This window comes from Hoplias malabaricus, chromosome 13 (assembly GCF_029633855.1).
Source record: "Hoplias malabaricus isolate fHopMal1 chromosome 13, fHopMal1.hap1, whole genome shotgun sequence".
NCBI lineage: Eukaryota > Metazoa > Chordata > Actinopteri > Characiformes > Erythrinidae > Hoplias > Hoplias malabaricus.
In genome coordinates this window covers 32,832,140-32,849,063 of record NC_089812.1, presented here as the reverse complement: position 1 = coordinate 32,849,063, position 16,924 = coordinate 32,832,140, and the positions used below count along the sequence as shown (strand labels likewise).

Genomic DNA, 16,924 nt, shown 5'->3' with positions numbered 1-16,924 from the left:
TGTTGGTAATTTACGTCTATTTGACATGAGGATATGACGTTTATTAGACGTTGGATTGTGGTTACATAATATCATGACTTAAAACTAACAAAATATCAGTGTCATATGTCGTCAGTTTCTTACGTCAGTTTAACATCGGTATTAGACGTTACCCTGACGTAAAATTTTGGTCATCCGACGTCACGACCAACATTCAACCACATATCATGGCCAGCTGGGCAGTATAATGTTCTAGATATTTATCAGAGACCTCAGCAGCTCAATGAAACACATGTAGAGAATAAGAGTGAGAATGACTAAAGGAGTGAAACATGTTTCTACAGGATTATAAAATGATAAGATAATAAACTGACTGTAGAGTGAAGAGAGATATGGACATTCAGCTACACTGAGATGTTGTGAAACCTGTGGTCACTGATAATGTCACTGGAAATGAAAAATAATGATCTAAAGCAGATCAGAGTCAGTGGTCACTGTCCAGACAAGTGCAGTACAGAGAGTGAATTCAAATGTCAGGCTCCAGTGAGAGATTCAGATCCTGAGGCGTAAACTACACTCAAAAAGAGGTAAAAGACTTAAGTTCATATCTTTATATTTAAGTTTTACTGCTACTCAAACAACAGATAAACAAATTAAAACGCTAAAAAAAACTTTATGTGACATGGAATAAACAAAATGTCGAAAAGGGGATGTGCTCAGTGACCGCGTTGTGAACCGTAGACCGTGACATATGGACTATTAGTGAAGAGCGCCATCTGTCCGCAGAATTGAGACACATCACACATTAAGACACAGGATACACCTGCTCAGTTCTGTGCTGTTATTTTAACTCTATGCAAATCAAGACAAGTTTCCATTTCTACTTTCAAGCGTAGAAACCCATGCTGGTAACAAATGCAATGATGAGTTATTGTTTTATTTTATTATTGGTAAAAACAAATTAACTTAATAGTTGAAAATAAAAGTAAGTAAAATTATGAAGTACATGAGAGTGATCTGAGGGCGGCACGGTGGTGCAGCAGGTAGTGTCGCAGTCACACAGCTCCAGGAACCTGGAGGTTGTGGGTTCGATTCCCGCTCTGGGTGACTGTCTGTGAGGAGTTGGTGTGTTCTCCCCGTGTCCTCGTGGGTTTCCTCCGGGTGCTCCGGTTTCCTCCCACAGTCCAAAAAACACACGTTGCAGGTGGATTGGCGACTCGAAAGTGTCCGTAGGTGTGAGTGTGTGAGTGAATGTGTGTGTGTCTGTGTTGCCCTGTGAAGGACTGGCGTCCCCTCCAGGGTGTGTTCCGCCTTGCGCCCGATGATTCCAGGTAGGCTCTGGACCCCCCGCGACCCTAAATTGGATAAGCGGTTACAGATAATGGATGGATGGATGGATGAGAGTGATCTGTATGATCTTTATGGTGTTTATATTCGAGAGACCCCTCCCTCTCTCCTCCTTACTCTTATAGCACACCCCTGCTCTCTCTCCTTTATCTGCTCTTCCAGCTGCTCATCTCTTCACTCAGCACAGAGAGTCATCACACACTGACAAGATGCTGCCAGCACTCTGCACTCTCTTCACTGCTCTCTCATGTAAGATTTCACAACACTGGAGCTCCTCAGCATTTACCTCCATCTAATGTGAGCATCAACTAATGTAACATGGATGCTGCTTTTATTGCAGGTGTCAGTGGTGTGACTGTGGTGACCCAGAAGCCCCCTGTTCTCACAGCCACTAAAGGAGAGAAGATCACTCTGCACTGTAATCTGGGGACTGTTACTGGTTTTCAAGTTGTGTGGTATAAACAGGCTCCAGGAGGAGTTCCTCAATATGTGTTAAGAAATCATCACAGCTGGAGTCCCCCTAAGTATGAATCGGGCTTCTCGTCTCCTAAATTCACATCAACACACTCATCTCAGTCTGATTACACTTTGATTATTGATACAGTGGAGGTAGGAGACTCTGCAGTGTATTACTGTAACACATGGGATAGCTCTTTTAGTGAGTACGTATCACAGTGATTCACACCATGACAAAAACCTCCTCACTGCTCACATTCACTTCTGCTTTCAGAAAACAGCAGAAGAACAGTATCATTAACAGGGACCTATAACAGTGACTTGTGTATTGAGTTTATAATATATATTATTTATAGAGTGTTTTAATAGATGGGAAGAGGATTTAATTTGCATAAGAAGTAAATAACAGTAAAAACAGTAAGTAAACTCATCATTTTCACCTGTTCCTAATGAGGAGGTGTCACTACTTTGTGTGCTTTTAACCCCTTCTGCCACCCCATGTCTAAATGCTGGATACTCAACTGTCAGAATGAGAAGCACTGAAGAGGAGATTGTGATGGTATGAATCACAATACATTGTGATGGTATGAATGGATCAGACACAGCAGTGCTCCTGGAGTTTTTAAACACTACGTCTCTTCTCTGTCCACACACTTGGACACACCTACATCTTTGGTCCACGTTGTAGATGTAAAGTCAGAGACAGTAGCTTATCTGTTGCTGCACGGTGTGTGTTGGTCATCCTCTAGTCCTTCATCAGTGGACACAAGACGGTGTTGACTGGATTTCTTTGGTTAGTGGACTATTCTCAGTTCAGCAGTGACACTGAGGGTTTTAAAACTCCAACAGCACTGCTATGTCTGATCCACTTGTGTACAAGTGCAACACACACTAACACACTACCACCACATCAGTGTCACTGCAGCTCAGAGAATGATCCACCATCCGAATCATACCTGCTCTGTGGTGGTCCTGACCATTGAAGAACAGGGTGAAAAGGGGCAAACAATGTACACAGAACAACAGGCGGACTCCCGTTTGTAAATGTAGACCATGTTGGCAGTGGAGCTCAGAGAATGGATAGTGACGGTAGAAACAAGGTGGTGGTCATAATATTATGGTTGATCAGTGCATACAAAACGATGAATAACCTCACTTATGACAGACATAAACATAAAATAATAGAACAAAAATACACCACATCACAACCCAATGACCATAAAACACAACTGTAAACACACAAAATCCGCTACTCTCTCCATGTCTCCTACAGACACACAAACACACTTGAGGAGGAACACACTATAAACACTTGATGAGGAACACACACAAACTGTTTTCATTTAACACTGCTTTGTTATATCTGTTGATTCATTTAGCTGTGTTTATTTATTTCCTCATGTAAAAACTTATATAGCACATCAATAGTCTGCCTTGATATTTAAAAAAGTAACAAGTAAATGTATCTATGTATTAATATGTTCTATAACACATTAGAGTGCTGTATATGATCCCTTTGGTTTGTGTAGAGACGACTCCCTCTCCTCCTCCAGATGTCAGTGGTGTGACTGTGGTGATCCAGAAGCCCTCTGTTCTCACAGCCACTAAAGGAGAGAAGATCACTATGGACTGTAATCTGGGGTCTGTTAAGGGAAGCATGGTTAACTGGTATAAACAGGTTCCAGGAGGGGTTCCACAGTATATGTTAGAGTATTATCATACCTGGAGCTCTCCTTCATATAAATCTGGGTTCTCGTCTCCTAAGTTCAACTCAACACATTCATCTCAAAAAGATTACACTTTGATCATTGATAAAGTGGAGGTAGAAGACTCTGCAGTGTATTACTGTGAGACATGGCATGATTATAAAGAGTTCCTATCACAGTGATTCACACCATGACAAAAACCTCCTCAGTGTTCAAATTCACTTCTGCTTTCACACAGCTGTAGAAGCACAGTATCATCAACAAAAACCTACTCTACACTACAGAGTACTGAGTGGCATTTACTGTTATGTAATGATGGTTTTAATAGATGGGTGAGGTGTTAATGTGCATATGAGATAAAGCTGGACATAAAAATACAATTCCAAATCAATACAATAAAGCTATTTTCAGATGAAATATGTTCTGCAGTTTGTGTGGGGGATTTGTGTGTGTGTGTGTGTGTGTTCATTTACATTAACAAATCAACATTGTGTTGTGTTGATAGCTTGATGAGAAAAAGCTATCTACAATGTGACGTTTTCTACATTATATTTTGTTGTATGTTCATGGACATATTATAAATATAAAGAAAGTTCATAAAATGGAGACAATGATGAACGACAATGAATTTACATCTTTATTTCAGGTTTATTTTTAGCCTATTTTACTATAGCCAGCTGTAAACAAGTATATTTCTTGAAAGAACAACTGATTATTTTATATTATTAGTTACATAATATGACTATATTTTTGTGTATTATGCCCTTTGTTTTGTAGCTAGTTTTTGAAGCAATACATCACTTCAAGCTGTGGGTTCTCGTCTTCATGTAAAACACAGTCTCAGGATTATTGCTTTAAAACCACTGATGTTGTGGTTGGTGTAACCTAGTGGAAAACACCAGTGCCCTGAAGATGAGAGTTTGATCCCCTGCTCAAGGAGAAACACCATGTTACACTATTAAATGTCTCTGGCAAAACTCATAACACTACACTGCACTCCATCAGTGTAATTTGATTGAAACTGTATGTCTCTTTCTATAAGAATGAACATACTGTGCATAGACACAGATATAGATTGAGGCACCAGCTCTTGGTGTGCTCATACCCCTTTGTGTAACCCCATGTCATAAACCCTGAACACTCCACTGTCAGAATCAGAAGCACTGAGGAGGTGGTTCAGAAGATGTGACTTTATTCCACACAGTCCCTTAACTGTCAAACTGTAGTACACTGTTATCATTAACAGTTCAACACTGAAACTGATATATTACACAAACATAACACATTATGAGACACACTCAGGATACACCTGCTCAAGACAACTGTGTTATTTTAGCTCTATGCAAATGAAAACCATTAACCCTGTCTTACAATGATGGAAATACAAACGCTGACATTTCATGCATTACATTGTGCACTTCTTTAACTGAATAAATACACTCTCAAGAAAAATGAACATTTAGAGGTACAACAGTGATTTTAAAGTCCAGTATGATGATAGAAACAACCATTACTATGTTCTCTATCCCATAACAGTGATATATGTTTTATAAAATGTGTACAGTTAAGAGCCCCTCCCTCTCTCCTCCTGACTCTTATAGCACCTCCCTGCTCTCTCTCCTTTATCTGCTCCTCCAGCTGCTCATCTCTTCACTCAGCACAGAGAGTCATCACACACTGACAAGATGCTGCCAGCACTCTGCACTCTCTTCACTGCTCTCTCATGTAAGATTTCACAACACTGGAGCTCCTCAGCATTTACCTCCATCTAATGTGAGCATCAACTAATGTAACATGGATGCTGCTTTTATTGCAGGTGTCAGTGGTGTGACTGTGGTGACCCAGAAGCCCCCTGTTCTCACAGCCACTAAAGGAGAGAAGACCACTCTACACTGTAATCTGGGGACTGTTACTAAAAGTGGTGCTCGATGGTATAAACAGGTTCCAGGAGGAGTTCCACAATATGTATTAATGAATTATCATGGTGATAGGTCTCCTTTCTTTGGATCTGGCTTCTCGTCTCCTAAATTCACATCAACACACTCGTCTCAGTCTGATTACACTTTGATTATTGATACAGTGGAGGTAGGAGACTCTGCAGTGTATTACTGTAATACATGGGACAGCTCTGCTAAAGAGGAGGTATCACAGTGATTCACACCATGAGAAAAACCTCCCCACTGCTCACATTCACTTCTGCTTTCACACAGCTGTAAACATAAAATATCCTCAATAAGAGCCTACAATACTGAAATGCAGGAGGGAAGATTAACATTTAAAAGTTCACTAAATTTATTGAAAATATATTTCTGCTTTAACCGTGACCCTGAACTGGATAAGCGGTTACAGATAATGAATGAATGAATGAATGAATTTCCGCCTTAAAAGGCAGGCTGCTCTCTGGCTGCTCTGTCAGGCTGAAGATAAGCTTAAACAATTCTTACCTCATGCATTTTTTTTTTTTTTGCAATAATTCAAGAATAAAGTCTAGTGTGGAAAATCCCACGTCTTTCTACACAGAAGAGTAGGGTTTGATTCCTTTCTTGGGGAAGAACAGCAGTCTACACCAATAAGAGTCACAGGGCAGGACTCCTAAAAATACAACACCTTACATCAGCGTAACATGATCCACATACACTGATCTGCCACTGGGCAGCACAGTGGTGCAGCAGGTAGTGTCTGTGTCACACAACTCCAGAGAACTGGAGGTTGTGGGTTTAAGTCCCGTTCCAGGTAACTGTCTGTGAGTAGTTTGGTGTGTTCCCCCCCTGTCTGCATGGGTTTCCTCCGGGTGCTCCAGTTTCCTCCCACAGTCCAAAAACACTTGTTGGTAGGTGGAGTGTGTGTCACCCTGCGAAGGACTGGTGCCTCCTCCAGGGTGTGCTCCTGCCTTGTGCTCAGTGATTCAGGATAGGCTCTAGACCCACTGAGACCCTGAACTGGATAAGTGGTTTCAGACAATGAATGAATGAATGATCTCCCACAATGAAAGTAACCTGAGAAAACACATTCCATTTCCTAAAAATTCTCTTGAATAAACAATCAGCAAAGGGTCACCAGACTACAGTATATCCCTCATTACCAGTGTTACCTTTAAGTGCTGTTTACTCTCATTACTGCACTTTTAATTTAATGATATTACAGAATTTCAAATCCACCGTCTTGTGCTGGGACTAGACCACAACACTCATCCATATCTTCATCTCCAGCTCACCCAGACACTAGTGTTTTAACCTAAAAGTGATACACTCAAGTTTAGAGCAAAATAACTGCATGAAGTGACACATTCTGAACACAGGCTTCAGATTTTAATAGATTTCAGATTTACTTCACACAGTCCACATGCTCGGTCAATGTATTACTATTGTATAATGTTCTGTGTGATTTCTTTAATGTCCTGATACTGAAAATAAAAAGTACTTAAGGGATGCTGCAATGGGAAATTAATTACATTTGGCCTCCAGCTTTTGCACAACACAGAGGGTCATTTCTTTAATTCTGGTTACACTGTCTTCTAACTTCCTCTCAGTGAAGGAAAAGTACCTTGACAGGAGTGACAGGAGTTGACACAGATAACACTCAGCTCCTCACTAAGGGGGAGACCAGAGGGAACACACAAATCACAGCAGTGATGTAACTCAGCATAAGAGGGAGCCTTAAACATAAATAAATAACACATAAATATATATTATTACATATTAACCACAAACAACAACTGTAAATACACAAAATCCACTTTATAAAGAAGAGAGCTGTCATGACTATTCTTTCATATAATGACAATTCCTCTAGATGGCACCGTTTAATGTTAAGAAACAACTGTTCCTTAATTCTGAGTTGTTAGCTGAAGTCACATGACAAGGTTAGAGACAAATACAGCCATCTTAGATATCATTCATGAATTCATGATGAAAGTGGACTATTTTCATCTCTGTCCATCCTCACGTTTTGTGCCTTAGACATCGTTTGTGAATAAAAATTGTGTATTATATTTTAGTAACTGATGAGCAGAATATTTCTTCAGTTGATGATAGTAAGGTTAGATGATGTATTACACCACATTCTCTGTGTAGGTTGTATGGAAATGCATGTTGCTTTATATATCATTTGTGTATGATGTAATCATATTTATATATGTCTTATGTGTTTTCAAGTACTGAAACTTTGTAATGCTTGTTTGCAGTTTCACAAAAGAATTTGGGAATGTGGATAAAGTAAATACTGAAGATACAGAGACGCCTTTGGTTCAGCTCTTCATTCAATCCCAGCTGTTTAGCTATCTGTCAAAAAGTGTTAAGCCACGCACAATAAGGACAGAATAAGAGCACCTAATGCACTATGGGAACAAAGCATAATTTCATTCATTGTCCCCTCTCTCTTTCTCCATTTTACTGCACACACACACACACACACACGTCACAAGGAACACTTAAAAATTTAAATGCACGTGAACATGAAATATTTGAACTACATTTGAGACCATTCCCCACAACAGTGTACTATATTCGTGTCAGTGAAGAAAGTCTCAGCTGATTGGCTGATTAGTGATTCAGGTCCCTCCCTCAGTTCCCTATGAAAGCTCCCTCCACTCTCTCCTCTCTTCATCCTCCACTCTGTTCATCCCTCTGCTGATCACACAGACAACATGCTGCCAACTCTCTGTGTTCTACTCCCTGCTCTGGCATGTAAGATCTCTCCTCCTGCTTTTCTCTCTACACTGATGAGGTGTGTGTGTGACTAGGAGTGTGTGTGAAATGTGATTGTTGCTCATACACTTCAATGTTGCTTTATGTTTCAGGGGTCACTTCACAGAAAATTGTAACACAAACCCCTTCAGTGCAAACAGAGCCGGGCCGCACTGTCAGTCTGGACTGTAACATCGCAAAGGATGAGAACCAATATGTCGCCTGGTATAAACAGATTCCACAAGCAGCTCCTCAGTTTGTGTTGAGATTTTATCATTCTCACAGCTCTCCTGATAAATATGGAGATAATTTTTCATCTGCGCGCTTCACATCTAAAGCCTCCACAAGCACCGACTACCAGCTAATAATCAGTAAAGTGGAGGTAGGAGACTCTGCAGTGTATTACTGTGAAACATGGGACAGCTCTGTTAAAGCAGTTGTATCACAGTGATAGAGAGCAGGACAAAAACCTCCTCACTGTTCACACTGACATCTCCATCTGACTGAGCACATCTCTCAGCTTCAGCAGAAAAGTGGAGTGGAAAAGTGGTCTATTGAGCAGGAAGTGGGAAGAAATCCCAGGAGAACAGAGCTGTGGAATTCCCAGAAACTGAAACGGGATGTGGAAGGACTCAGTGCTGATCACAGACAGTAGAAGAGAGAGCTGAAGTCTAGAGGAGGTTTCAGTTGCGCTACTTTCACTTCTGAAACTGAGGAGGTTATTGTACGAGTGATGATATGAAATGAAGCACTGTGGTATTCGGACAAGGAACAAAGCTGTTCGTCACTGGTAAGAAACTGTTCTCTTTATCTACACTTCACTTCTTTAATGTTTAGAGTCAGCTTTAATACAAACTGCTGCAGCGTCAGAAACAATGTACTATACATCATTGTGACTAATGGAACACAGAGTGTAAAACATTTAACGTTACAACAGTGGTTTTAATTCTAGTTGTGTTCCTTAAAGTTACATTACATTCTCTTCTCCAGAAGGAGAGGTGAATATTTGTAAACTTTTATTACAGAATTGTGTAAAAAAAATAATGATAAAATAAACTTTGAAAAAAAATTGTGCAGATGAAATGAACACAGTTTAAAAATCTACAGTTAATAGAGAATATGGTACAATTATGGTCCCTAAATAACGTACTGAATATGTGACCGTTTTTCTGAGAGCACTTTATAACACAGAATAAGGACTTTATTTGTCTTGTTGTTTATTGTTTGATAAAAATGATTGATAGAGATTTAAACTTGGAGGCAGACATGAAATAAAGGATGATAAACAGTCTATAATTTCAGAATCTAAACCTGTTTTGCTCTGTTGTGTGTTTTGGTTGCTGATAAATATGTAAACACTTTTGTTATTTTAAAACTATGCTTTAAATCAGCTGTTGCTGAAGTTACATTGTTCTCTATAACGTCTGCTGCAAATGTTTGGGTGCTACGTTCTGTTGATTTTCTAACTGAAAATAAGTTCCAGTTCTCTACAGAGAACACACATCTCAGATTTTAAAGTCACTAATTATCTGCTGGATTTAACACTTATTACAAGGAAAAGGACATAAATGAGGTCTGAGTAAAATTTGGGCAGTAACTTATTGTTTACAAAATAAATTTAAAATAATTGAATGTTGTGCCTTTCATACTGAAGACTGGGCCATAATTGAGTGTGTGTCTTATAAAATATTCCTGCTTATTTTTACTTAGAGAATGAAAAATAACATCAGCTGAGCATTTTAAACTTCTGAGAAAAACTGTTACAAAATTAAGCAAAACATGCTTAAAGTCAGTAAACAAAAATGCTTTTTCATGGTGTCTCCCTGTAATCCTCCTCACTGTAACACCATATAGAGTTTTATTAAATGTATAGGTGTTTACTATCAGGACATCATTATACTTTCAATAACAGTCAATCAATTTTTTGTCAACAGTCAATCAAACAGTCTTTAATTCTCATTGTTTGTAGTGTATTAAATCATGTCTTAATCTGTTTCTCTGATCAGACGCTTCTGCCCCGGCTCCTGTTCTGACCCTCTTCCCTCCGTCCAGTGAAGAGCTGAAGTCTAACAAAGCCACTCTAGTGTGTGTGGTCAGTGATATGCCCACTGGCTTTGCTGATGTGAGCTGGCTGGTGGACAGTAAAGCGGTCAGCAGTGGAGTGACCACTGGCTCTGCAGAGCAGCAAACCAATAAGAAATTCAGAATGAGCAGCTTTTTGACCATTGAGAGGTCAGAGTGGGAGAAAGATAAAGACGTAACGTGTCAAGTGTCTTCTGCCTCAAAAACCGCCAGTAAAAAGTTGAAGAAGTCTGAATGTATCGTCTGAACCTGATCACATCTGATACATCTTCATTCTTTTATTCTTCACAGTAACAGAGCTTCATAGAAACAGTAGTTTAACGTGTAGTGACAGAACGCTGACGTCATTAACAAACACTGGATCATCTCCTGCTGACGTAGTCATTTATCTTTTCTGTTTTATAACATGTTTGTTTGTTGAAGTTTAATAAAATGCATTACTAAAGAAACTGTTGTTCATTTTTCATGGTGATGGAGAGTCCAGTGTAATGTTCTAGATATTTATCAGAGACCTCAGCAGCTCAATGAAACACATGTAGAGAATAAGAGTGAGAATGACTAAAGGAGTGAAACATGTTTCTACAGGATTATAAAATGATAAGATTATAAACTGACTGTAGAGTGAAGAGAGATATGGACATTCAGCTACACTGAGATGTTGTGAAACCTGTGGTCAATGGTAATGTCACTGGAAATGAAAAATAATGATCTAAAGCAGATCAGAGTCAGTGGTCACTGTCCAGACAAGTGCAGTCCAGAGAGTGAATTCAAGTGTCAGGCTCCAGTGAGAGATTCAGATCCTGAGGCTTAAACTGAACTCAAAAAGAGCTAATAGACTAAGTTTAGACTAAGTTTAATATATTGAAATTACTTATACTGTCACTCACACAACAGACACACACATTAACTCATGAAAAATGAAGGTGAACAGAGAGATGTGGAGATGTTTCTGAGGAAATGGTTCATATAGATATTTTCAGACAGAGGGAGATGGGTAAATGACTTCTACACAGTGATAAACAGATGAAACTCCAGTGAGATTATAGTGATAGCTTTTTTTCCACAATTAGTGCTTCATGTTAGTGTGTTGTCTTGGTAACAGGATCTGGACCTGAAACTTTGGTTCAAAGACAAATACAGTCCGAAGGTTTTTTGACTGAGTTTTAATCTGAAACTGACCAGTGTTGAACTAAATTGTCTCAGACGGATATGAACCAGCCTATCATTAATAAACCTGATAGAACAGCGTCGCCTGGTGTTCACTGACTATAAATGCGCCACTGTCGAATTACAGACAAGTACTGATTGCATAAACAATATTTATTGACTTATTACAGCAGTACTTCTCAGGGGGGTTGGAATATATTTGGCAGCACGTTCACAAGCCGTTCTTGGAGTTATTGGAAACAGGAAGAATGGGATTTAAGGGGGTTTTGACAATAGGTTGATTGCTTGATAATTGGGTCAGAGCATCTCCAACACAGCACATGTGACGTTCGTGACATAGTGGTTAGTACCTAACAAAAGTGGTTCAAAGTAGGACAACAGCATTATCAGTGACAGGGTAATGAACACACAAGTCTAGAAGTTTAGAAGGGTCAGGGTATTGCAGCTTTCTGTGTTTTGTTGTGGCATAGATGCAGACTGTTCAGAGGGACCATACTGACCTCTGTCTACCAAAGAAAGCACTTACACTGCATGTGAGCATCAGATCTGGACCATTGAGGTGACTTGGTTTGACGAATATCATTTTCTTTAACTTCATTGTGTTGTGGATGTAGTGCTGATGAAGTCTGTTTCACTCTAAAGCTTCTGTTAGAACAGTTTCTTTAGATTCTGCATTTAACAACACAACTGTAGCAGATCCACTGAACAGAATCATCTATTGTCTGCACTGACCTGGACTTTTCCTGAATCAAGTCAAAATGAATTTCCAGTTTTCTTCACCACTGTGGGGCTGGTTGATCTCTATGCAAACTACATGAGAGGGTGCCTATAAGATGGAGAAAATAAAGAACGTAAATACATGAAAGAAAGCATGCAACAGGAACAGCAGGATAAAATCTGAACTCTAAAGGTAAACAGCAGGAGTTTGGCTGTGAGTAACATTTATGAAACGGCCATTGAACATGTGAGCAGTCAGGTCCATGCACATTTTTCATGCTTTAGAGTTCATGACGGTAATCAAAATAACACTTTTTATAACATTCAGAATATGTTTCCTGACCATGTGCTTCCTCTCCATTCTGTTTGCGTGCGGGAAACCAGTCTGATGCTCCATAGGTGAGTAATATAGACTTAATTTAACTGTCTCAAATCACTTAAGGTGGAAATGTTACAATTCGGGAGATGGCTGCATTACTGAAAGCGCTACAGAACTAAACAACTCGAGTTATAAATGAGTTTCTGTTGTAAGTTAAACGGTGAATAAAAACTTGACATGTTCAACTTCATCCACATACAAACAACAGTAGATTTCATCACGTAGTGACCTGGCCACTATCCTGCAAGAAGAATGGCTTAAAATCCCTCTGACCACTGTGCAGGACTTGTATATGTCGTTCCCAAGACGAATTGACGCTGTATTGGCTGCAAGAGGAGGCCCTACACCATACTAATAAATTATTGTGGTCTGAAATGACAGGTGTTTCAGTTTCATTGTCCAACCCCTGTAGCTTCAGAATGTAAACAACCCGAGATAATTGAAATAGTGTCACGCACTCGTCCTGTCATGCCTGTTTTCCCCGCCATGTGCTCTCTCTGCACATGGCTCTGTCTGTTATTGTCCATGTCTCCGTCCCCTCCGGCAGCTCATGTTCCCGAGAAGGCAGCTGCCCAGGCCGCTCATGTCCCTGAGAAGGCGGCTTCCTCAGCTGCTCCTGATCCTGCGAAGGCGGCGTCCCCCGCCGCGTCTGTTCCTGTGAAGGCGGCGTCACCCGCCGGGTCTGTTCCTGCGAAGGCGACGTCCCCCACCGCATCTGTTCCTGCAAAGGTGGCGTCCCCTGCCACATCTGTTCCTGCGAAGGCGGCGTCCCCCGCCGCTTCTGCACCAGTGACTGTGGCCCCGGCCGCTTCTTCACCAGTGACTGTGGCCCCGGCCGCTTCTGCACCAGTGACTGTGGCCCCGGCCGCCTCTGCACCCGTGGCTATGGCCCCGGCCGCTTCGGCACCCGTGACTGTGGCTCCGGCCGCTTCTGCACCCGTGACTGTGGCTCCGGCTGCTTCTGCACCAGTGACTGTGGCTCTGGCCGCATCATGTTGTGTCAATAGGTCGGCCCCAAGGACTTCGGGGTTGATCCTCAGACTTCCCCACAGACTTTTGCCAGTCCTGGGTGTTCCTCTATCTGTTCCTGTCCTGGTTCCTGTCTCTGTCCTCATCCCTGTACCTGTGTCTGCCTTTGTCTCTGTTCCTATCCCTGTCACTGTGTTCGTGTCTGTCCCCGTGAATGTCCTGGTCCCTGTTCCCCTGCCAAGTCCTGTCCAGTCCCCTGTTAATCCAGTCCAGTCCCCATTTCAACCCTCTGTCCAGTCCTTAGTCCAGTCCCAGTACCCAGTCCCGTCACCTGTCCTGTCTCCATTCAAATCCCAAGTTTATAATCAAGTCCAGTCCCTTGTCCATTCCCAGTTCTCCATTCCGTCACCTGTTCCGTCACCTGTCCAGTCCCAGCACCCAGCCTCAGTCCAATCACCTGTCCTGTCTCAAGTTTAGTCACCCGTTCTGTCTCAAGCCTCAGTCCTGTCTCCACTCCAGTCCCCGGTCCTGTTACCTGTCCATGTCCAGTCTTCTGTCTCTAAACCTGTTCAGATCCCAGTATTGTCTCAATTCTTGTCCAGTGTGCCACCTCAATCTCATGTCAAGTCTCATGTCGTCTGTTTCATTTTGTAAGTTACCTGTCCAGTCTCTTGTTTAGTCTCCTGTCGCTACCCCTTGTCAGTCTCCTATATCCGGTCCTGTCATGTCCCCAGTTCCTGTGTCTGTTCCTGGCTTGTCCTGAGTCCTGTCTCCTGATGGTTCCTTGTCTTAGTCTGTCTTGTTTTCCATGCTCTCTCCTGCGCCAGCTCCTGGGGGGTCTAGGTGTACGCACCCCGGGAGTTGCACATTCAGGAGGGGGCATCTGTCACGCACTCGTCCTGGCATGCCTGTTTTCCCCGCCATGTGCTCTCTCTACACATGGCTCTGTCTGTTATTGTCCATGTCTCCGCCCATGTCCCGCCTTTGTTCCGCCGTCCTCGTTATCTGTTTCAGGTGTGTCTCGTCTGTTTATGTATTTAAGCTCCCTTGTGTCACTTCCGTGTATCGGTCATTCGTGTTGTTTCTTTCCCACTCCCAGTCATGTCATTTTGTTTCCTAGTCATGTCATTTTGTTTCATTCTCATTCCTAGTCATGTCGTTTTGTTTCCTTTCAATTCGTTTCCTTTCAAGTCATGTCGTTTCTTTCCTGTAAGTCTAGTTGTGTCACCTCCAGTGTTTCCCTGTCTTGTTCCTTAGTTTGGTCTGTCTGTCTCTGTCGTTTTCCTCGTTTCATTTCCTATGTCTTGTTGTTTCTATGAACCTATGAACCATCCGACCCCCCTTTTCTTCTTTTTGCTGTCCTCCTCCCTCGCTTTTGACTCCCATGTGTTTGACATCAATGTGTCTTGCACAGTAATACTCGCTTAAGACTGGAAAGTTTTCCTTCCAGTTTTGGCACTACTAACAACCAAACTACAGAGTCTCATGTGACAGCAGGGACAGGCAGAGCCGATCACACTGGTCATATGTGTTACAGGGAGGTAGGAATCGAGTAGAGAATGTGATTTATCTTTTTAAGCAGATTTTCTCTGCATAAACACATCAATGTAAGAATGTGGGGTTCCTACCAACTCACAAACTGTGAAATAAGTCTGAGAACATGAGGTAAAACAAGTTGTTCTGAATTTGTGTGGAGTTTTACAACAGGCACTTCAGAATACTCTCTCCTCCTCACCTGATTCTCTCCAATCACAGAGTTAGGCCAGTGTTTATGTCGGAATATTTAAACAATAAATGATACTTGAAAGGTGGTGTTTTTTAATCTTGTGTTATTTTAAGTAAAGCATTTTACAAGTGTTCTATTAAGACCCCAGGGAACCTTGTACACTTCTGGGAAAAGTGTTGTGTCCCCCTTTAAAGTGAATGTGAGAGGAGTTGCTGGAGGTGAAGGGAAGGGTCAGATAGAGCTGCACTGACCTAATCAGTCTGGAGCTCCTCTCTCACTCAGGACCTCCCTGCTGCACACACACACACACACACACACACACACACACACACACACACACTGTTGTTTGTTATTAGTGTAATAGCATATGAGACTGATGTATAGAATCCTCAGGGTGTGACCTCGTGCTCTGGCCCCTGCTGACTCTCTTATAACGCCTTGATAATTCAACACTGAAACTGACACATCACACATTAGAAGACACAGCCAGGATACACCTGCTCAACCACACTCAGTTATGTTTAGCTCTATGCAAATGAAGATTAGTTTCCATTTCTTCTGTCAATTGTAGAAACACAACCTTAATAAATGATGCACACAAAAGCATTTAAATTGTTAAAGGAAGAGAATTTATTAAGAGAAGGTTTATTCTGAAATATACATAAATACTATAAGTAAGAATTTAAATGATTTTCACAGCATGTGTTTGAGGACGGAAAGCCTAGTGTTTTGGAATATTGTATAATTATTTTCCAGCACAAATTTAATCGGAGCACTAAGAATGTAAGAGTGATTTATGTGATTCAAAGGTAGTGTGGAGAGCTCCCTCCTGCCCCTCCTCCTGAGTCTTATAGCACACCCCTCTCTCCTTTATCTGCTCCTCCAGCTGCTCATCTCTTCCCTCAGCACAGAGAGTCATCACACACTGACAAGATGCTGCCAGCACTCTGCACTCTCTTCACTGCTCTCTCATGTAAGATTTCACAACACCGGAGCTCCTCAGCATTTACCTCCATCTAATGTGAGCATCAACTAATGTAACATGGATGCTGCTTTTATTGCAGGTGTCAGTGGTGTGACTGTGGTGACCCAGAAGCCCCCTGTTCTCACAGCCACTAAAGGAGAGAAGATCACTCTGCACTGTAATCTGGGGTCTGTTACTGGAAGTTCTGCTCGTTGGTATAAACAGGTTCCAGGAGAAGTTCCACAGTTTGTGTTAAAAAATTATCACGGCTATAGCTCTCCTACATATGGATCTGGCTTCTCGTCTCCTAAATTCACATCAACACACTCGTCTCAGTCTGATTACACTTTGATTATTGATACAGTGGAGGTAGGAGACTCTGCAGTGTATTACTGTCAGACATATGACAGCTCTGTTAAGGAGAGGGTATCCCAGTGATTCACACCATGACAAAAACCTCCTCACTGCTCACATTCACTTCTGCTTTCAGATGTCATCAGAAGCACAATATCATCAACAGGGACCTACTCAAGTGGAGGAGGAAAGTTTAACATTTAAAATATATCAAAATTTACTTGACAAATTATTTCAGCATTAAAAGGCAGGCAGAAATTATGGAAGAAAACAGGGATAAAAAGATAAGAGGAAAGGGCAAAAAAAAAAAAACAATTAAGTCTCAAAGTTATAAAAGTGCTACATGAAATTAAACGTCAGAAGTGGAGCAGAATATTAAACTCGCATAAAATC

General features: G+C 41.3%; 1 pseudogene and 1 gene segment (V, D, J or C); both read left to right on the top strand.

Annotated features, from left to right (window-relative positions):
• The first annotated feature begins 1,535 nt into the window (after nt 1–1,535).
• LOC136665085 (immunoglobulin lambda-1 light chain-like) lies at nt 1,536–10,623 on the top strand (annotated as a pseudogene).
• Nucleotides 10,624–16,255: 5,632 nt separating this feature from the next.
• LOC136664495 (immunoglobulin kappa variable 3-15-like) lies at nt 16,256–16,615 on the top strand. The segment is given in 1 exon segment: nt 16,256–16,615. A coding segment is annotated over 1 exon segment (360 nt).
• The last annotated feature ends 309 nt before the right edge of the window (nt 16,616–16,924 follow it).